Source organism: Excalfactoria chinensis, chromosome 10 (genome assembly GCF_039878825.1).
Source record: "Excalfactoria chinensis isolate bCotChi1 chromosome 10, bCotChi1.hap2, whole genome shotgun sequence".
Lineage (NCBI taxonomy): Eukaryota > Metazoa > Chordata > Aves > Galliformes > Phasianidae > Excalfactoria > Excalfactoria chinensis.
In genome coordinates, this window is record NC_092834.1 from 2,809,871 (window position 1) to 2,833,334 (window position 23,464).

Here is a 23,464-nt window from a genome sequence, read left to right on the forward strand (position 1 = left end):
ACAAACTCATGATTTCTTTGTTCTAAGCCACGTCCTCCACCTTCCTTCTCTACTTCAAATTCTGCTCACCACTGCTCCACTTCTGTGAAGTCCCTTCTTCCTCTCTATTGCCTCAGCACCTGGCAAACCATCACCCTGGTGCCTTGGTGAACAGGGAGAACAATCTGCAGAAAAAGCCTTGCTCTGCTTCAAGCTCAGTGTAGGTAACACAGCTTTGTATGTCAGTAAAGGGATGGGGATGGAGCACAGTCAATGCTGACTATCTTACCTGAACTTCTTAGGAGAATCCCCTCTGTGCACATGCTCAGAAAGGCACTTTTCCAACACATGCAGAAGCATGGCCAATTAGATGTTCACAGCTGAGTCACTCTCCAGCAAGTGAGTCCCCTGCAGTCTATGCTTCTTATTGCTCTAACTTTAGAACCAAGATTTCAATCAGCTACAAAGAGCAACTTAACAGTTGCATTGTGAGCTTACTGGGTGGAATAACATTTCTGCAGCCTCTTACCTCAGCCTATGTCTTATAGTCTGAAGGTGGGCAAGATGCCTGTGAACAAAACATGCTTATAATCATCTAAAGATCCACTGCCAAAGAGCATGCTCAGAAGTGACCATGACAGATGTTCCACAACACCCATCCTGCTCAGTCCCAGCCATGCACCTGGGCCAGACAGCCAAGTGGGTACTCCTTTAAGAACAGAGTTCCTTTCCCCTGTCCTTGCTGGACATTAAAGCCACGAGAAGAGCTTATTTTCAAGTGTTACCAATAGGACTAGAGAAACAATAATAGCTAATGTATTTTTTTCCCCCCTCCACGATACAGTAATATGGCAAGGGAGGGTAGAAACTCCAGGGCTGCACCATTTCTGATGGTCAAAAACCTCATGAAGAAAGTTATCCCTTTTTGATTGTAGGTGGAGAACACTGAGACGCTAAGCCACAAACTGGGAGGCAGAAAGTCTCCAGGTATACAATAGAATCATTTGCTGCTTTATTGTTAGTGGTTTTATTTTTTAAGTGCTTCTTCTTTCACCCGAGACTTCCCTTTATTCCCCAACTACTCATCAAGAGAAACTGTCTCTTGAATTTTGTGGCTAAAGAACAAAACAAAACCTTTACACCTAGCCTTCTAACACCAGCGCCAAGTTTCAGCACCAGACTTGTTTGTCACCGCTGAAACATCAGCTGCCAAATTCCCACCCCTCACACACAGCCCAAGCAAAACATACCCAGCATGGCCAAGGAGGGACAGGTTCCCGAGCAAGGTTAGTGAAGTGGAGTCCTGCTCCCTGTCTGCTGTGAAGGCAGAGCCAACCCCGGCACAGCACAGCTGAGGCCAGAACCAGAACCTACCACCCCTACTGCAGTACTCATCAGCACAACTGACCATGGTGGCTGAAGGAGACAGAACACTGAAAAGCACCAAATGACTCACCATTTTCTGTAGTAACAGGGAGCTTTGTCCCAGCAGATTGGGGTCATAGATTTACTATGGAGATGATCAAGCTGGCCACGGGAATTCTCAGGGTACTCTGCCCAGAGAGTGGTGGGACATCATTACGTATCACTAGCAGCCTAACAGCTGTTTTAGAACATGTCCCACTCCAGTTTGGTCTTTCAGCTAACCCACTAGCAGGTCTGACTCTTCTCAGTTACTCAAACTGAATTATTACGGTGAAATAAATGTCTGATGTAAGGGGGTAGATGAGGCTTTCAGCTGCATCTAGCATACACTCTTGCACACCATTATTTTTACACACCCAGGAGTCAGGCACCTATACCAAGTATTCACAAACAGGAACTCTCCTGAAAGCTGAAAAGCTATGCTTGAATTCAGGCAAGGGCAAGTCTCAAGGAGGCAAGGCACAACACTGTCCTTTCAGTTCTGCCTAAGAGTCTTTTCTAACCAAGCAATTAAGAAGTATGCTTGAAATACTCATGTAATGCTCTGTAACTGCCTGAGAGACACTTAGCTCAGCGAGTAGTAGAGTCATGGTTTCTGCCTCCCAAAATATAGTTGCGTCAGAGTTGCTTCAGCTCCACTGTTTACATACCACTAAATAGAGCTATGTACTACCCAGTTAATGCAGAGGAATTACATACATTAAGCTCTGTCTTCATCTACAACTGTCCTATGGATTCACAGATCCATCATGACAGTAGGCCTCAGGGACTGCTTTAGTGGCATCCAAAAAGAACAGCTACCTTGTGCACCACTTGCACCTCCAGAACTCTCAGGTTCTATTGACCTGTACAGCACAGCACCCAGAGCCGCGCTGCACTTTCCCAGCTAACACAGCTCTTACTAACAGAGGTTCTCCAAGGCACACAAGCAATGGGCAAACTTAGATAGTGAGAAGAGCACACACTGCCTATCACTACTGCCCAGAGTGATGATTAGCCAAAGCCCTGCTACATTAGGGAAGCTGTGAATCACCTTCCCATGACATACTGTCAAAAGCAAGTCTTAGGCCAGCTCTCTCCCACAGAGCAGACCAGATGGCCCACATGTGATGAGCTGTTTTGGAAACAAGTTGCATCCGATTGTTTCTTACCTCAGACTGTTACCAAACCCAAGCTGTCATGCCCTAAGCAACTGTAGATACAGTGTACCAAGGCCAGGGACTAGTGAAGTTCTTCAGAGATGCTGGTTTTATTTTAAATGACAGTCGTCACATTTGTGCAGGTAGCCTGAATCCATAACACCAGTTGGAATAGGAAACGGTAAGGAATCTCTAGCAGAAAGTGATCAGCGTCGCATTACTGAGCTTAAGTTTTCCCCAAACAGGTTATTTGTTGATCATATTTTTTTTTAAAAGTGAATTTCAGTCCAGTGACTCCAACAGGCTGCCATACAGACTGCATGGAAACCACTCCAAACATGGCACGTGAATGTCAGGGATGCACGTTTGTTGTCATCGCTGTTACCTCAGCATGGCTGCCTGCTTCCAGCTCTGTGAAGCTGGAATGATGCCGAATCTCATTCCTGCAGTATTTGGTAGGCAGTTCCTATCAGGGAAAGTGACTCAGCTGAGCTAGACAAGACTGATCCCACCCAACCCATGTAATCCTCAAGCAGTACACGTAGTGTCCCAGCTCCCAGTCTGGTTAGCTGTAAACTGTTAAAAGCCAGCTTTTCCTCTGTATGCTTTATGAATAAAAAGTGAGTCCCATCAACTCTTTTGCATCGCCTTTCTAATAATACTTACCTTGTCTCCTTCCTCAATATCGCAAATTTTCTCCAGTGTTGAAGGATTGTAGGTAGGGAACTTCTTTCCACTGGTAGACTCGTGCCATTCATTGTTTATAAATATCTGAGGAAAGAACAAGATGAGCAGAACAGGTAGGAGATGGACAACACTGATGCAGATGAAACAAATATCATACAAGTACTCTTCAAAAGTCCCGAGGCTCTTCAGTTTCCATTGATGGTGCGTTCAATCTGTCCCAGTGAGACTGTTTATGACAGATAGCAGTTATCCAGACTGAGCCAGAAAATGGACAAGAAAGTGTTTGTGCACCCAGTGTAATGCCATAATTCAGCAATGAGAGACACCATGCCAGAAATCAATTTCCATGGGAACAGCAAGAGAAACCCATACATCGGGTTCAGGTAAAAGTTGCCCCTTGTTGCATGCTACAGGCAACACATCTGTGTGCAATATTACTTAGTCACTCTTATCCTGCCCTGGGCTACTTCCACAACTGCCCTCAGCACCACAGAGGAAAATAGAAACAAGCTTGGTTCTACTCCACTATGCCTTGCCACAGGATAGATAGCGCCTCCCACGTCACTTGGAGTCATCTGTGACAAGATTTAAGTGTTTCAAAATACTGCATTTCCAGAGCAAGAACAAACAGTCCCAGCATTGCGTAACTAAAACCGCATTAAATGCTAGAGTGTTGTTACACTCCGTAAACAGAACATGAATACCTATATACAATTAATTGATTCAACATGCATCTTATCCGCATTGCGATCTAACTTGGCAGTGTTATGTTTTATAAATAAAGATACTTTTAAAAATCAAGATTAGATGAAGTAATCTTTATTAGTGGCTGTAAGCTAGTACTTTTACTTGGAAGTCTTCCACATTCGCAATCTTGTTTATGACTCTCTATGCACCACCAAGAGATTAATGTTGCATCCCTTGCATTTGAAATTCCCACTGCTCTGGGTCATATTTTTTCCTCGGGCAGCTTTTTTTCCTGAAAGGAGTTCCTCCCAACTGTTTCTGCAGGGAAGTATTTGAGACATAACTGGCACAGATACGGCACTTCTGCTCCCACCTGTTTCATACAGGCTTAGGAAGAGAACATCGCCAAGAAGTTATTGCATGAAGTCAATGTTAGAAATGGTAATTAGTATTAGAAATTAAAATGCAGCACTTAAATGATAGGCTGTTATGTTTGTAATAGAGAACTCTTCCACTTCAGGTTTCCTCTGTTTCTCTTGAAAAAAAGTCACAATAAGCATGAGAGGTGATAGCAAGAAGTGTAAAGTTACAAAGTCAGACATATGCTCACAAACTCAGTACAGGGGAGTTATTCCCCCACCTCTGCACCGAGCATTAATTTTACATGAGAAGATTGAGATCAGAAAGCAACATTTCCATGAGAATTAGTAAAACAACGGCGACAGGATTCAATATTTTAGAATGTAACATATATGCTGACACCATTCTGGAAACCACACAGCATAACCCAAGTCTTTGGTGCCAGGAGTTGAAACGAAACAAAACAGCATATCAGCTGTTCACGTTGCATATTGCAAATGCAGGACATGAGATTCTGGACAGACCCCTTCCATCACACACCCAGGACAAGCATTAAGCTGTTCCGCAAGGAAGATCGTTGGTGATAGTCTTCCTTTCCTCTCCCTCAGCTCAGTAACTGGTAGAACCAAAAAATAATATTCTTTTTTTGCAAAGAAAATGTGCCATCAGCTGCACACATCTGGTGGAACTCAGAGCCTGCAGAAAACCCCTCTGTTTTATGAAGACTGACTGCTGCTCGTTATTTTCTCAGATGCACCAGGGGCATTGGATCAAATATCAAATTCGCACTTTTAATTAACATTGTTTCCCACTGTTAAATTAAGTTACAACCTCGATACTTTTGGCGCAGAGAGTCTCTGGTAAAACCCTGGAGAATAGAAGTTTGATCTTTAAAACAAACGTGGCTGCAGGATTGGATCCCTAAGGAATCTTTAAAAGTGTTCACAACAATAAAAATAACACAAAACAGAACATTTGGATGTTTAAGACGAATCCTGATGCGGTGTCCATTCCGGACACAGGAAAGAGATGTTAGCGCAGCATTACGCTGTTCTGTGATCAGCAGCTGCAGATCCTATTTGCTGCTAAGTGACAATTTTATCTCCAAATAAATACAAATAGAGAGAGAGAGAAGTTAAAAATCAGTAGTTCACATAACCACTAGGCTAGGTTAATCTATTCCACTACTTCGGATGCACAATTCAAACCAACACTGCACCGGACATGCTATCACTGCTTACTCCTCACTGCAAGAAAATGAGTTTAGAGCTTGTAGTTTTTCACCTTGAAATGTTCAGTGCAGAAATGTAACAGTAGTTAATATACACTCAGCCCCTCCAGCTCTTTTAGCCCAGCCATGTAACTGAATTATAACAGCCAAGAGCCTGGCTATTTCCCCCGCTGTGTGAGAGCACAGGTCGGGCTGTTGGGAACAAAAAGCAACTCGGGGCTCACAGAGCTGCATGCACAGGGAGTGCCAGAGTGGAACTGAGCGCTCCTGCAACGCCAACAGCACTTCTGAAGGACAGAGCTCCCAAACTGAGCTTGAAAGGACACTTAGAGCTGCGGGTTGTTTGGCTTCTCCCAGAGCTGGCCAGCGAGCCCACAAGGAGCCCCATGGGGATGGTGAGCAAGCAGCAAGATGGGCATCCATACTGCTCGCCTCACAGAGCTGCCAGCAGGCCCAGCCTCACCTCACAGCCCTTCCGTGTCCTCCTACAGATGTAGCCCTCCTGCATCCCCTGCTCAGTGCATCCCCACAGGGATGGCAGAGCCAACCACTGCTATCAGCATCTCACACAGCATTGCTCCTAGCCCTGCCTGGGCTCACCCTGCCCAGAAGGGACTTTGTGGAGCACAGACACGACACCAAGTGCCGCCCTTGGGATTCACCACATGGGTTCTGTGAGCTGGGATGGGGCAAAATGGCCGTCAGGGCCACAGCCCTCAGCGGGCCAAGTGCCAGGGCTGGAAGGGCCTGTGGGCATCCAGAGCAGTGCCACAGGCTCTTTACATTAAGAAATAATAATATTGTTGCTTTGTTTTTAGACTTTAGAGGTTGGAGCAAGTGCAGCTCTCCAGAAAGGACACAGAGACCGACTTGCTCTGCTCACTCAGCCACCCTTACACCCCTATTATCCCACTATCTAGGGCACTAGGAGATGATAAAACAACAAATAAAGCTCACACTGAATGAATATAACAAAAAAACAACTTGAAAAGTGAAAACATCTCACCAGCAGCCCATTTCCCCCAGACACAAAGTGACACCACAGCGAAGCCCACCTCCCCAGCTCACCTTCGTGTACTTCACCTCCAAACCCTTCAGAGGCCGTGGCAGCGGCGGCCCCTTCTTGTCAGGCTGCCCGTTCTCCACAGCACCGTTCAGCGCGGCCATCCCCACCGCGTCCAACCCACACCGCCCTACTACCGCTGACAGCTCGCAGCGCCGCCTTAAGAACGCCGCCGCCCGCTCCTATTGGCTACCGAGCAGCCACGCCCCTCCCCGGCCCCGCCCTCCTCGCGGCAGCGGCCCTCAGGTAACGGGCGGCGCCGCCCCGCCGAGGCGCTGCGGCCGGCGAAGGGTCGGGGGGCGCCCGCGGGCCGCGCCTGCTGCCTCAAGGCGGCGGTTGGCGCTCCTCGGAGCGGCGGAGGCCCTCAGGGCGGCGGTGGAGGCCTCTCGGAGGGATGGAGGCACCTCAGGGCTCGGGGAGAGCGGCCAGTTGGCCTGAGCCCATCTGAGGGGCCCGAGGGCGCGGCCTGCAGCGCAGCGCTCGTAGCTCGGTGGGGACGCCGAGATGGATGCTCGCTGTCACGGAGTCCTGAAGGATATGGAACGTGTCTGAAGTGACAGATCTCGGCTCGGCGCCGGAACGAGTTCATTACGCGTTGCTTAACAGCCCCCTGGATAAAGTATGCGTAGGGCTCCGCAGGCTGGGGCAGGGACGCTGGGAGCACCCTCACACCCACACACACATGGAAGATAATGCGGCACATTTTTCCATATAACGAGTGGCGAGGTGCCAGGGCTTATCTTACAAAATGCTTCACAGAATCCGTAATCCCCAGCACTAGTCAGCACTTTGCTGTTCCAGCGCTCAGAAATAAAGGCAGATCGGCTGCGATATGACGGCTGTTAGTGCTGATTCAGAAGGGAAAGTACCATTGGTGAATCAGATCCTGCTTCCCGGAGCCTGTGGGGTGCTCCCGAGGTTCCCGCTCCAGGTGAGGAGACGCAGTACGACAGCAGAAACGTTTACATCCACTCTGTCCCTTTTTTAACTTCCCAATCGCTATTGCATTGAGTCACCGAGGCTGGGAAAGCCCACTAAGATCCTCAAGTCCAACCCACCGTGCCCACTGACCACATCCCTCAGTGCCACTCTTCTTGGACACCTCCAAGGATCGCTATCCCCCATCACCACCTCCCAGGGCGGCCTGTTCCAATGCATTACCACTCTGAGAAGAAGGTTTTCCAATCTAAACCTCCCCTGGTGCAACTTGAAGTCATTACTCCTTGTCCTAAAGCCATTATTACCTCTCGTCTTTTCCCACCAAAACAAGAGAAGCATCAAAACTCTGCCATGGATGTAGCACAATACAGATAGAATTAATGTGTTTCCATCTGCCTGTACTTTGCCCACAGAAACGCTCAGCAGACGCGGAAAGTGCTTCTGTAATTAGAGACTGAAATATCTGGATGAGGGCAAATGAATAAGAACTTTCAGGGCAAGCAGTGTCAAAAGAGTCATTCCACTGGTTTCTCTCCTACAGAATGACTTTGTCTCAATCTCTCACAAGGAAGATTTTTTGCTGGGAGCATTATTTTAGGTACTTATCACTTCTTTGAGTTAAAGTAGGTGCACGGTGAGATGCAGCTAAGGCAAAAGTCCTGCACACGGGGTTTCTGATATAGCACTGCTTTAAAAGGCTGTACAAAGTAAATGAATTGTGAGTCAATGGCATATGGATGAGGTGAAATAATAAGCCTTGACCAATATACATAGCTGTGCACAGTGTGCCCCTTAGTCACATCACAAGTAGAGTAAGAATATATTCCACCAATGAGTTTTGTGGACACTGGGCCCTCATTGAGAAACTCTGTCCTACCATAAACCGAACCAACACCACCAGCCTCAGATGTGTCCTCTGTGGCCAGTGATTATATCAGACCCACCACAGAGAAAACACTCAGTCCTCCATCCTGCTGAGTGGGGAGCTCAGTGGGAGATGCCCTAAAAGCAACAGCAGGGTCTGTGTCAGAACGAGTGAGAGGCGTTTTATATTTGTTCCCATGCTCCAGGAGCACCACACCACCATTCACGTGGAAACAGTGAAAAAGTGGGTTTTACCTAACTTTGTAACAGTTCATAAATGTGTCAGAAACAGGGGGAAAGAGTCTGTTAATGAAAGGTCACGTTACTACTGAGTCACCTTATTACATTCTACTGTTGCAGCAGTGTTCTCAGAGATGTCTACGATGTGTGCACTGACTGCGATAACCCCATTGCTCGTTGCTGTGTTTTTCTTCAGGGCTGAATCTCACAGAGCATTTCTAGACTCTGAGTACACCAAGCTCCCTTCCAACCCAAGCTATCCTATGATAGGAGTCTGTGAGACGGTTATCTGCCAGCCAGCACAAAGATTGCCTTTCCCCATTTGGGTCAGACATGTACGCTCCTAAATCTGCCACCACAAGTTGGATTTGACCACACTGTTGTGTTTCAGTCTGTGCTGAGAGCCATCCTAAGATGTGTTTGTGCTATGATGGTGTCCCTATCTGCTGCATGCCATCATTTCTGCAGAAGTTAATTTGCTAGGATTCCTAAACTTATCCAGACATAAGAAAGGGAATATTTTGGGTGGGTAACTGCTCCTCCAGTCACACCCTATGCCTGTATATCAGTCCTATATCCAGGTCCCAAACCAGGAGTGCAGTGGGGTCGTACCCAGAAGATTGATGAAGATCTCTGTATCACCTGAGATCATGATGGTTCTGGGCAGCTTTGTCATCCTCTAGATAAATACAGGCTTGGCAGTAGGGCTGATATCCATCGACATGACCATGGTCTGCACTGAGCCCCATCAGCACAGATGTAGCCATTGAGAGCTACTTTATAATTCAAGCAGTTGATATTTACTGGATGCTTTGCATTTATTCCTATGTTCCAAGCTGAGCAGAAGTTCTATAGCTGCACAGTTAGTGTGGCACAGAGCCAAAGCTTATTCTTCTTACTTTACATACACCCCGAAGGAAACACACACACAAACATGAATGCATGTGTGAAACTGTATACTCTGACGGGCTACAGGCTGTACGCTTCAGTACCCAGCAGCCAGGAGTGACCAGAACTTGCCTGTTTGTGTATACCCTGATGAGTTGTAATTGAGTGATCAGTGCTCTTTTCCTACAGCCATCCCCCCTCAGTTTGCACCAGCAATGGTTGCTGCTCTTGCAAAAGCAGCTCCCCTCGTGTTTTATCCTTAATGTGCAGAAATGGGACTTTTTACTGCCCGTTGTTCAGACTGCACTTTGGGCACAAAATGATCCACTTCTTCCATATGTATTTCCCACGTTGCTTACCATAGCATTTTCTTTCCCACTAATTCTGAGAGGATGCTGACCCCAGAAAACAAGGCAGGAGGTGATGAATTCAAAGAAGGACTTCATTATGTTGAGTGTAGGTCACCTACAGCTGAGACCTTTGCATGAGAGCATTCAGAACTTGGCTCCAGTGAGCTCAGCTCCAGCTGCAATTGCACAACACAGGGGCTCTGCAGATCTCCCACCTTAACACCCAGATAAGGCATAACACACAGCCCACAGGGCATTGCTCACCAGGGAGTTTAAGCTGGGAACTTGCTTATTTTTCAGTGCCAGATTTTGCAACCATATTCTTCCTGTAACTTTGTTTTCTGGATGTACTTTTCTACTGTTTGAGTTTATTTTTCCAGACTTGAAAATCATAGATTTCATCACTTTGGGTTAAAGTCACCAACAGGATGGAGAAATGGCCCCTCAGATACCCTTCTAAAAGGGCTGCTCATTAACAGACATACCTAATTGCTTCCTTAGGTGTCTAACCAGTTACTTAGCTGTCTAATGGTACCTTCTGCTGCTTAAGATTTGGCTTCTACAGGTTTGGGTATTTTTTGCTATGAGTTCATTGAAGGCAAAGATACCACATAAAACAAGAAAGAATGGTAATAACTGAACTCTCAGCTGTGAAATACATCGCAAATGACACAATGCTAATGAATAATTCTGCCATTTTATACCAGGCCAAATTCTGTTCAGTATTCACATGCAGTTCTGAAAGGGCAGCAGACTAGAAATAGGACCCTGTTTCTTAAAGAAGATCAGGCTGCCGCAAAGATCCTTTGGAAATGGTCTGTCTTACAGTTCTTTGCTTTTTTTCTAGTTAATCCAGCCTTCCTTGAGCTGTGCCAAATGCTATAAGAGAAGAGCTGTTTGCAATGGGTGTGTTTGAGAGTACAAAGCAGCCTTACCCCATAAACTCACCAATCTCCAGTTTTTCCATCACCTTTCTTGTGCCCCCTCAGGTTAAGGCATCCTCTGAATAAGAGGCTGGTCTTCCATTTCTCTCCACATCCACAAAATCTGCATGTAAAGGTGAAAATAAACAACACAAAGTACTGCAAGATGTTATTTGGGTAGGCTTGGCAGCCTGTTTGTTATCCTAAACGTGTCCTCATGGTGCAAAACAAGACTTTAGGGGCTCAGGATGGAAGACAGCCCTTCTATACTTTGCACTGCAATTACTTCATGAAGCAAAATACTCATGTTAATTTTCTTCACGTGTATCAAAGGTATTAAACTGACTGTACACACGGACTGGCCTTCTCTTTAGTTTTCCTGCCTCCAAAAATAAACTGGAAAAGTCAGTGGCAAGGAAATAACAAACAGCTGAGCACTGTGAAGCTCTTATATTAAAACAACTTCTATTTCCTTTTGCCATCCCTTCTCTCTGCCAGAGCCAATGCTGGAAAATGAGGAGAGTGGGAGCAGGAACAGAAGCAAGTGCACGATAACCCACTAAGATAGCGTCTGCGCTGGGAAGCAGTTCAAGGACTTGGTTCATTATGAAGCATTCAGTGCGTCTGGCACCGTGAACCACTCCCTGCATTGATCCAGCCATGCAGACCTGAGCATTATTTGCCTACAAACAGCTATTGTTGGTGAAAAGAAAATTAAATAAAAAAAAGAAAAAAAGGAAAACCAAATATGTTTGTTTTCTCTCCCAGATCGTGTTGCTTCCTACTTTCTCTTGATAAGAGGCACGCGGGGTGGGTGCCCAGGCTTGGTAAGCCATGGTTGCCTTGTCAGGAACTGAGGAGCCTGAAATGCGCTCTCCTCTTCCTTCCTCCCTGCCTCTTTGCTCTCACTCATTCTCACATCTGCTCTGGGCCCAAAGCCCACCCGCCCTGCATTAACGCCTCAGTACACACAGCTCACACAGCCGCATGCTTTGCAATGCGACGTACCCAGTGCTGCAATGTCTTCCCAAACCCAGTGCCTGCAAACAGTTTTGTTTACAGGAAGAATCACTTGGCTTCTTAATGCTACTTTAAAGCCGTACCCGGCTGGCTTAGCCACGTCGGGTCTTCTCAGAGAAATAGCTTTGCAGGGCACAGTAATGAATCTTGAAAATACAGAGCAGAGCAGGTAAACAAATATCCTTACAGAAGATACCATCTCAGGCCTTGATCCTACAAACTCACCCAGGCTTAATGTTAAGCAGTCCCAGATGACTTCAGCACAGCTCCTCACATGCTCACAGAGCAGAGCCTTTGCCAGATCAGAGCCTTTATGTCTAATTGCAAAATAAAAGGCAACTCTCCCAGTCCTATCAGCTGTAATGAATTGTTATTAACAAAACATTTTAAAATAGCCGCGGGGCAGATCCCAGGCAGACCCACTGGGGATAAAGTGATGTGTGCAGGCTTGTTGCAACAGGACCTAGAATTACTTTTTCTTGGACGAAGCACAGTGCCAGTCATGCAAAGCACTAACAGCACAGCGAGGTTGTTTTCCTAGGCTCTGACCTGTGCAAGGTTTCTGTGGTTCTTTGCACAGCTCTTCTGTTTGCCACCTTTGGGGCTGAATCCTCATTTTTGCTTGAACTGTGGGTTAGGAAATGTTCTCCTTGCCTAGAGCACATCTATAACAGTGTATTGGTTTCACATCATCTCGACCTACCTTGGTGGGAGACAGCGAATCAAACCAAACCAGCACACTTGTCTTGCACACCGGCTCCTCGCACACGACCCGGCCGTGGGGGTCCCATCCGTGTTTCGAGGTGGCAAAAAGGAGCACAATGAGTCGCATTGTCTCCTGGCACCGCTTCCACCAACGGCAAAGCTGGGGCAGAATCTGGGGGCACAACGAGAGGAACCCACCCAGGTCTGCTGCTCGCCCTGCTGCCCGCTAATGAAGAGACAGCCCAGGGCTCTCATTAGGGTCCCGGGGAGCGCACCCAGCGGAGCTCCGCGGAGCGCCGAAGGTTGAGCGGCAGTTCGGGGCTGGCGTTTGCACCTGGGGCTGCCGCTTTTTCATGGATTTTAACACATGCAAACAAGAGCTTTTGTTAGAAAGGACAAAAGCTGTCCCGGCGCGGGGCTCTCCCCAACACTACCCGCATTGTTTCCCCTCCGTTGCTTCTTGTCACCCTCCTTGTCGGAGTTTAATGAGGACAACGAGATTTCGCAGGCTCATTTCGCACTTCAGCAACTTTCTAACACTTTCTTAACGAGGGAGAGGGGGCGGGAGGGCCCGGGGAGGAGCAGCCCGGCCCTGCGGAGACCCGCACCCACACGGCCGGCTGCCCCCAGCGCCCCGGCTCAGCCGCTTCGCCTCATGTTTTAATGGGGCGAAGAACCGGGAGGGTGACGGGAACTCGCAGGAGGTGGGCAGCGGCCGGGACCGTCCGCACGGCTTGCAACCAAGCGGTTCCCCGGCGCAGGGAGCATTTTCCGGAGCAAAAAGCTTTCCCCGAGCTCTATCTCCGCTCTGGAAACCCTCAGCTCCCCCCGCCGAGCAGCCGCGGGGCGTTAAGGACGGATGCTGGGTGGGAGGACGATGGGCCCCGGTCCCGCAGCTTCTTCTTAGCATCGTCAGCGCTGGGGAGACGCCGCCGGGATTGCGGAAAGCTGCTCTAAAGCGATGCTTTGCCCTCCTTTAGCTTTTGGGGAGCGACCCCTGCGTGCCCCCCCATCCCGTTTATCTCCTTTGCTGGCAGCCGTGCGGCGGCTGTGAGGCTCCCGGTGCAGATTGCGGGCACGGTTTGCCCGCAGCCTTCGCAAATCCCCGCCTCGCAGTCCCGTTCCCACGGCTGACATCTCCCGTCTGCCGTTTTTCCTTCCTTCCCTTCGGTGAGACGTGCGGGGAACTCGAGAAGTCGTTTAATGCGAAGGGATTTTAAAACACGAAAGTATGCGGCGAAAGGAAAGGGAAAAAAAAAAAGAAGTAATCACACCCTGACCGCTTAATTAGGTATTTACCGAAGGAGTCATTACGGCCTGTTGGGTATAACAGAGAATTTATAGGTTCTCAGACCACAAAGAAATTCGGTAATTACTTTTTTCTCCCTTACAATGGGATGGGTTGAGGGTGGAGAGCGATAAACTTAACTCCATTCCCGGGCTTTTGCATATTAGCCCTTGGCATTCGTCGGTAAACTGTGAGTGAATAGAGACTGTGTGACCACAGCCCCTTGAATTAGGGACAAACATTTCCTCTGTGCATTTTAAATAATGCTGCTGCCAAATATTTTGTTACCAGAGATCATTATCCTTTGAATGAGAACTCGAGGAGTAAAGGCATTGGTTTTGTCTTTGCTGGTGTGGAACGGACTATATGATATCTAGAACAGCAACAAGCTTTCACAAATTGCTATATGATTTCTACTGCCAGGTTCTGTGATATTGGATACGACATAAAAATAAAAAAGCCGGGCAGATAGACACAGAAAGTCACAGAAACCACCTGTATATTCTGTTTCAAAGGGAAATCTCAGCTATTGTCTTACTGGCTCTGGTTCTGTTAGGCTTTGGATCCGCTTAATCTTTAAAGCTATTCAAACAAATTGAATGATACGAGGCGAGTCTACTATAATTAATCTGGATTCTTGAATTTTGATACAAACTTTTATGTAACTGAGAAGTTTCTCCCTTTTCCTTGCAAAGACACTAAATAGACACTATGTCCTTCTGTTGAGGCCGCTACCACAAAGTCAAAAAGAACAAACCTGGGCATTTTCCCTCAGCGGGGAAGAAAGGGAGGAATGTTAAAAAGAGACATAAACCCAAAGTCATGGGAGAGCTGGTGGTGGTGCCTGGACAGGGACCAAGGCTGGGAGCAGCGTGTAAGCTACGAGCCGCATGAACAAGCTAGCAACTCTCACGTGGATCAGCTTCAGTACAGCCTGTCCCAGAGAAATGGCAACGGTGCCGTTGTGCACAGGAGAGCCATTGACTGCCACTGCAGATGATGAAGCTGAAGCTGTGGTCTGTCCTTTCTCAAAGCGTGCGGTTTACTCTCAGTATTTATCAGCACCAATATTTCACAGAGCTGCACATCCTGTGCTGAGGCATTGCCGAAATCCCCCAACATGACTCTGTTGTAGGGGTTGGTATTTCGTCTGAGTGATCAAGGAACAAGGAATGATGTCTTTTACTTTTTGTTTCTTGCTTTTTCTCTTTTCTTTTCCTGATGTGGGCTGTCCAGTCTGTGACTTTAGTGGAAAATCCGTACACAGAGGAAGGTCAGCAGACTTGGACCAGCTTAATAACTCACAGCTTGCAGCTCCAGTTCCTACCGAGGTCGCTGGTACTACAGTCACAGAAGCAGCACACACTTGGATGGTGACAAATCTCCGTGTCATCCCACATCAAGTCTATGCCTCTGCATTTCCTCTGTGCAGATTTCTTCTCCTCATCTAGATTCTTCTTTTAGTCACAGAAGGTGCAGGAAAAGGATGCAAATGTTTTGGCTTTTGAAGCTGATTTGCCTGGCGATGATGGTCTTTGTGGGGGTCTTGGACAGTTGCTGCTGGTTAGGATGATGCCATCAAGCAGTGTCACCTCCAGCCCTTCCAGGTGAAGAGCCGAGCCATGTGCCCAGGGCTCTTTGCCCACCCCTCCCTCCAGAAATGCCCACAGGCTGGGAAAAGGAAGAAAACACAAGCCAAGCCAGTTTTCTCACCCCTATGGAAGAGACAACCAAAAGCTGCCCATGCCATGGCCCAGCTGGGATGGTTTTTGGGTGCCAGCAGCACCTGGCTTACCACCAACTCCAGTGCCACCGGGTCCTGTCACAGCTCCTCAGTGCCGGCCCCAGAGGCCACAGCAGATAAACCTCTCCAGGTGCTCTGCTGAGAACAAAGGGCCTTTTCAGCAGTTGCTGGGAAGGAAGAAGCCTCCTTGCTGGTTGCAAAATGGCTTTCCTGGATGGCAATATTTGGTTACAGTAAGATCTGTTATTTCAGAAGAAGCCCTGCAGAAGGGAGGGTAATTTGACTCAGGTACATGAAAAAAAAAATGCTGTGGGGATTCATCTCCCTCCTTCCTCACAAAGTAGTGAAACAACATGGAGTTGCAACGTTTTGCAGCAGACTTGGTGGTTGGGACCATCTCGTTACAATCGCTTAAACCTATTGCAACTCAGTTTCCCCTTATGCCTTCTGCATACTCCATAGGCTGCTCTAGTCGGTGCTCTCTGATAAATGGAAGATCATTGAACCATTTAAGTTGGAAAAGAGCTTTGAGATCATCCAGTCCAACTGCCATATCTCCACAGTTCTGGAATACCTCCAGGGCCGGTGACTTCACCACCTCTCAGTGCAGCCCATACCAGTGCCCCACTGCTCTTATCCTAATAGAAAGAAGAACAAGTTTTTCCTAACATGATATATTTAAAATTATTTTCTTCACTTGCTTCATTTAGAAGTGGGAAGGCCAATGAAAAGAACCTCTCCACACTGAGATGGCATTGCTCATCTATGGAAGAACAGCAGAGGGAGGCTGCATGAGCACGGGTGTGCATGCTTAAACAGAATAGCAAGGACATGTAACTACTTTAAAATGTCTTCTAAAGTCACCATGTCAATTCTTGCATATTTATTTATAAAGCTGTACTTATTTTAAGTAAATGCCTGAACGCCAGCTCAGAAATTGCACTTTCCAATGAAGCCCTGTTATTTCTTAATAAGGACAACTCTATCCTAATTCTTCAAATGCTCTGACTAACATCTATACAAATAATGGGATTTGGCTGAGTACAGTTAAATATATTTGATTACTTCCCTTTTATCTAGCTCTAGGCTTACTGTACTTTTCCTTGGATGGCAAATAAGAAGCCCTTTTCTTCTAAGTGACAGCAGGGGAAAGAATCAGGTTGCTAATTTACCTGAGACCCAGGAGTGCGTAATGATAGATGTGTGCTGGAAACTACCGAGTGGGCTTTCTGATTTTGGGGGGGAGGGAGAGGTAAAGCGTGAGATTCCTTAATCTTTCACATTGATTGCACTTTTGCTGGTGGACTCACACAGCAGTAATTAAATACACAGCAGGAAATGAATGCTTCTAGGAGATCATCTGACAAGGAGCTGGGACCGGACAAAATGTGTCAGAAAGGAAGCAATTAGAGTCAAAACAGGAAAAAAAAATATCACAGTTTTCTACACAAATAGGGGCACATCCTGCTTATGAATACCTGCAGAATCCCTCAACATGAAGGCTGGGTTTACCCGTGTTGTTGATGGAAGCAGTCCAAAGGCCAGTGAACACATGGCCCTGACCATTTTGGTTGATCACCGTGTGGATGCTCTTCACCCCAGAGCTTTCCCAATGGCCAGCACTGGGTTCAGAAGTCAGAGAGCACCGTGGGGACCGCTCAGTTCTTTGCACATTGGTTAACCGAGCCCTTCATCAAAGCCTTCTTGGTCATATGTGAGGCAGGAGGAGGTTGCAGGCAAGCACTAATGAGCCATAAGCAATTATATGGTTTGGGTTTGCTTTGAAACCTCCCTGGAGGAAAGCAAAGAGTGACACATGCCCATGGTTCCACCCAAGGGCAGAACATGCCCAAGTTTCCACAGTGACCAACCAAAATGGGTTTGATGCACAAGCAGCTTTGGGTAGAGTCACAGAGCTGGCAGCTCCTGCAATCTCAGGCTCCACAGAACATGAAGTGATGCAGTTCATGAAAGCCACTTGTAGTGATGTTTGGGAGAAGCTGTTTGTGCTGATGCAAGATTATATAATTCTAGAAAAGTTCTTACTATTGCCTGATAAATGATGCTGCCTTCTTGTTCCTTCAAAAGCTCTGCATGCTAGTTCTTCCCCTGGCTCTCTTTAGGTTGGTTCAGATATAACATCAGCTACACAGAAATCCACAAAGACACCATCATTTCCTCCAGGTATTTCTGTAGATGGCTGCACCTATGGCAGCTCCCAGCTCCTTGAAACATCTACAGGAAAGCAGCATTTGCCTTCCTCCATTGCTCCACAGAAAGAAATCTCATTGTGACTTTCAAGTAGAAAGAAACATATTAGAGAAATAATAACATGACCCAACTGCAAAAATATTTTTTTTCATGAACTTTACCAATGAATTGGAAATGCAAGTAGTAAAACGAATTGCCAAAAGTATCAAATATATGTGTTTTCAATAACCTTTTTTTTTTGTTACCCAGTAAAATATTCTCCTGGAGAAGGGTTGTTAAAGCCCTCTGTGCAACATAAAGGTGCAGTGATGTATTGTCTCAGAAGTGGTTTAATGGAGTTTTGGGGTCCTATTTTTTGCATGTATTTTCAACACGCAGGGTGCACAATCAATTTGGATTTATAAAATGCCATATATTTCTTTCTAAACAAGGATCTGAAGCCTTAAAGAACGCTACTCAGTTTGGATCGTTTTGGCAAGGCAGCAAATAACATGCAATGTTTACATCATTTGGGGAAAGTATTCTGTGGCTTTGCCAAATGCAGCCCTTTCTAAGGACCGAAAGGTGCCTGATCTGCACTCCCTGAGCTGCAGCATGGAAGGAAGACAAAGCACAGCAGGCAGAGGAATCTCAGTGCTGCCTTTACAGCATGGAAGGCAGATTTTAAACCAGCAAAACAGATCTTCTGGCAGCTCAACCTCTTTGCATCAATGAAATTGTTTCAAACCTACCTTTGTGCAGAGGGCTGGCGTGGCCAGCAGACTTGGGGTGACGCCAGCACCTCATCCAGGCTCTACCCATCTTGCCATGAAAACCAACCATCAGCACACCAGGAGCTGGAGAAGAGCAGGACCAGCTGCCATCAGCAGCAATTCATCCTGGTCACCTCATCACCCCTGACACAATGTGAGATCAGAGCCATAAGCAGACACCAGCCTCCTCACCAGGAACAAAACCTTCCCCCAGCTTCTTCCTCAGTGCTTCCTTGACAGCCAAACATTGCATCCTGCTTAATTATTGCCAGGATCTCACCTGGGGGCAGCTGCAAGGTGTTAATTGCAATGTGCCAGCCATTGCTCGATAAAAACAGTCCTTTTCCTCCAGGTCACGTTCCCTAGAACTAACCTCACATGCTAGAAAGATGCATGTGATCATGATTTAGCCTTATTCTAATCTCTGTTCCCCTGTTTGCTTTATCAGTAACCAAGACCAGGGCTGTGACACAGCTGCTCGGTACCAGCTGCTGCCCATTCATTCATTCATTCATTCTGAAAGGCAAAGCCCTGGGCCTCGCTCACACCTCTGCTAGCCCCACAGATCCCTTGTGCTGAAACCTGCGTGCCAAGTCACAATATAACATTTCATTCAGAGATTTTTCTCCATTTTCTTTTCTCCTTTTTGCTTTATCTCTTCCTTCCATCTCCAGCCTGTCAGGACTGTCACATACCTGTGGATGACAGGTAAAAGATCAGGAACTTTGATGTTGTAAGGGATATTTTATCTCAGGTAATTCTCACCAATTCATACGTTATTGTGTAGGATATCCAAGGACTCAGAGTGTGAGCAACGCCTTTGTCTGGTAAGATGAGAGCAATTTGCAAGCTTTTCTGGGAACAAGGTCCAATAAAGGGACTTTAGAGATATAATCTGTCAGTCCCATTGAGCAGCGCTGTGACAGCAACCTGATGATTATTGACAGTTTAAGCATCAAGAAAGGACAAGGCCGAGGGCATGTGGTTATTTGTAGCAAGACATTGTTTGCTGAGGAAGCAAAGGAAACCCTTTATCCCCAAACTCACTGTGGTTTTGCTGTGTCTCCTCACACAACTGACCCAAGTTTCTCTTTTTGGGGAAAAAAAACCCAACACCTTCTATGCTGTAAGTTCTGGTTTAGAAAGGTGATCTGGCTCATTATTGAATGTATTTCTGAGTTAATCTGGGCCCCTCACTAGATAAACATTTGAGTAATTTATTTACAAATGCATCTGTGTCTGAAGTCTATAAAGTTATTGAGCCCTCTCCTATGGCTGCAGCTTGGTGTCTCACGGAAGTTACTTTGGGGTAAAACCTTTCTGCAGAGGCATATAGCAGGTCAGCATCCATGCACCCCAGTATGTATCCATGCCCTTAGTCACTAAGCTGGGTTAATATCTGCTCCCCGGAGGTATTAATTGATCAAGCACAGCATTGCTGATATTCAATTCAGTGTGCAGTCATGTCTTGTTCCCCACACAGATCACAGCCCTCACTCCTGACTGCAGGAGGAGGGACTGAGAGAGGAGGCCATGCCAACCATCCCCTGCCTGACCAGAAACATTCTCTTAGCTATGGATTCTGATTAATGGTCCCAAATCTTCCCATCAGGACTCAGTTCAAATGTAATGGTGCAATCCCAGAGGGAATCGTCAACTACCAGCACAGGGGGCTGTGGGACTGGGCTCAGTGAGGGCTCTGCCAACACCTCTGCTGCTGCTGCTACTCACACAGCCAGCAAATCTGCCCAAACATATGGCAAAAACACACAGGAAATTCCCAAGCCATCACTGACATTGTGCCTACATTGGGACACATACAATGGGTTCATCCCCATGGAGGATACAGCCCTGAATTAGGATATCCCAATGGCAGACTGTCCCACAGCACTACCACAAATGGTGTCTGGGTGCTGAAATGACACCAGTTTATACCTACCAACTCCAGACTGTCCTGCAATGCTGGCACCAGGCGTTAAATGATTTATTACTGGGAAACAGTGGCAAGGCCAAGAAGAAAAACAAGGTATCACCGATCTCAAGATACTATGACAACTGATCTGTGTCAGAAAACACTCCCTGCTGCTGCCACGCACCTTTCTTTATCAGCGAAAGATGTGGGCTTTTTTGTTGGCTTTGGTTTTTTGGTTGTTTTATTCTTAGCAAGACGCTATTTCACTGGAGACCACTTAAAATGAGATTTATCTTCCTTGGAATAACTACGGACTCTCGCATTTGTAATTCATTCCCCTCCCATTTCTAATCTCATTTCTATTGAATGTATTGTTTTTCTTTCCATTATTTGTAAAATGAGATCATTAAAATGAATATTGGCACTTGACAGGTTTGAGGCAGAAGGCAAGTTTGCTGCGGATGAATCCTGAATAGAACACGCTAAATTGCTGCAGAGCCTTTCCTGGTGAAATGGCAGAAATGAGCTCTTTTTTTCCTTTGTGCCATCTATTTGTGCCTCTGTTTTGACATCCTGGGGACAAAAGAGAGAAAGAAATGCTGAATTACAGAGTCTTTGACACTTGCTGTGAGAGACAACCCAGGACAATGGTACATAGGGCGCTTTGGAAGATGGGGACATGGATAGGGACATGGGGCTGCACTGGAGAACCACAAAGGCACCACCCAGTCCTGCTCTGTCCCACCAGCTCCATGTTCTGTTCCCAACTAATCGGTGACCAAACCCAGCAGGAGCAGCTGCTTTTCACACCACGTTCATCAGGGTGGGTGCTGCGACTTCTACTGGGGGTCCTCGAGGATGCTCTGTTAAAGCAGGATGTATCTAACCCCTGGAAATAGAGCAATACGTTCCAGATGCAGCAGAGAGATCTGGGGAGGGAGTTCTTGGGAAACGCTCTGCTTCCTTAAACTTCTGTTTGGGGGGGAAAAAAAGAGGGCAAATTCTGATCTAACAGCATAAGTCTGGAGTAATTCCACTGCAAACCACAGCCTGACTTTGAATTAATATTGGTGTAAATTGGAGTAAGATTTGGCCACAAGACTCAGCTCTCCCCTCATTCCTGAAAGACACAAACACAGAGCTCTAAACATTGACAGTTATGTATTGCATAAAATATTTCCTGGCTTGGGAAACCTCATGGGACAGTGATCAGGAACAAGATGGTGCAAATAATCAGCTTAATTGAAAGTAAAGGCACATTACTGAAAATAAGGAGATGAAAGTGATTTTTCCTCTGCCAGTTTTAAGACAAGCAATATTAGTAGCAGCTGCATCTCAACCCATTTTGCAGATAACCCTGAGAGGGGCATTCTGAAAGCTAAACAGTTTAATTGCATAAGCTACCCTTTAATTTAGGGTGGTGAGAATGATTTGGAGGTTTCATTAAACTGGGGGCATTAACCATGGCAGAAAGTAGAGTAGTTTCTTTGTTGCAAAAGATTCTTGCTACTGAGTCATCACTGCTATAGATGGTTCATGGGAATCACACTGAGGTAGGGTGAGTAGATGGAGACATAATAATCGGTACAGCACACTGCAGCTTGTATGTTGCTGCAGACAGTTATTTAATAATGATCCAATTATTTCTGCCAGCTGGGGCATATTAAGATGCTTTGAGAAGTCAGGCCGAAGTCCCCAGGGCAGGGCTGCTTGCCATGAGATGGTACGAGGCTGCTTGGGTTCTCCTTCCCCTGCAGCTCAACAACACATGAAACATTGGTCAAGCTTCCATGCTGTACAAAACACCAGCTGCTTTGCTTTTATACTGGGGTTGCAGCAGCATGGGATGGCACACAGTCCACAGAGGACCTCATTTCATCTGTTACCTTTGTGTGTTGAAGATTTGGGGTTTTTCTGTATAAGCCTCTTGTATCTGATCCATCATTTCACTGGAGGACAGCACATCTATGGCTGGCATTGATGCACAGCCATCGGCAGACCAGGAGCCACAGCTGCTATGCTCAGCACAAAAGGGCTGGCTTTATCTGTGGTAGGAGCCTCTTGGTCATCACTATACGTAGGAGATGAGGATCAAACACAGGCAATGGGATTTATCCCCTTGTCCTCATTATAACAGCAGCGCAGCCTCTCTCACCTCCCTTTCTCCAGCATTCACAGATGAGTTCCGCATTTTGAGAGCAGCCATCAGGAAGGAGTGGAGCTCTGAGTTGTGTGACCATCCCACAGCCCTTGGCTCCATGAACCCAGTGTGGGACAGAGGACCATGGAGCCCACCAGATGCTTCATGGGCACAGGGAGCCTCATGCCTGCTGGGTGCAGCTTTGGGGCTCTGGAGGCCCAGATTGTGTGATGGCACAGTCTTCCCATTCTTTAAGCACAACCTCAGATCCAACAACAACAAACTCAAGCTCTCAGAAGGGCGGAAAAAAGCTTCATGGTGTCAACCCCAGAGGCTCGGAAGCCTCACTCAAAGGGAAAAGTCCTGGACCTGCTGCTGCCCAAATGCTGGTGTCACAACCACCACGTCTCCTCGCACTGCAGGTGATGGGTGGGGACCAGGGGTGGCACAGTCTGTGCTGGAAGCGGCTGGTCCTGGTGCATAGAGCCCAGCCCTGAGATGGGGTGAAGACAGGGTAACGTTGCCCTCACTCCCCTGCAAAACAAAGCCTTTTTAATGACTCTTTCCCCAAGCTCAGGATTGGATCCATAAAATAGAAACTGTGCTTCGATACCAAATGAAAAACATTACTCACAGACTGTAATTCCTTTCTGCAAATACCGGAGGAGAATATTTCATTTGGCAAACAATTGAGCCTTACAGTTTAGAGCTCTTAATGTGATTAGGGACAGGTTCTGCAACACATTTGTAACTCCAGGTGATTTTGCTATATCTTTTTGGACTGTGACCAGACGTAAAATGCCCTTTTGCTAGATTTGGATCCAACTAAAATTGAGGAGAATCAGATGTCGGTGAGTCCTTTCCAGTTTGATCTTTACCCAGGGGTATCACAACATGCTTCAGCTACAGGCTGTGCA

The 23,464-nt window shown here is 46.8% G+C and overlaps 1 protein-coding gene across 1 annotated transcript in view; it reads right to left on the reverse strand.

Moving 5' to 3' along the window:
• ALDH1A3 (aldehyde dehydrogenase 1 family member A3) overlaps positions 1–6,703 on the reverse strand; it is a 31,570-nt gene extending 24,867 nt beyond the window's left edge. Inside the window, exons 1-2 of the mRNA XM_072345364.1 lie at positions 6,577–6,703; positions 3,210–3,314 (exon numbers count right to left, since the gene is read on the reverse strand). Of these exons, the coding sequence (XP_072201465.1) occupies positions 3,210–3,314; positions 6,577–6,675 (204 nt within the window). The 5' untranslated portion in view covers positions 6,676–6,703. The remainder of the gene's footprint in view (positions 1–3,209; positions 3,315–6,576) is intronic.
• Between the last annotated feature and the right edge of the window lie 16,761 nt (positions 6,704–23,464).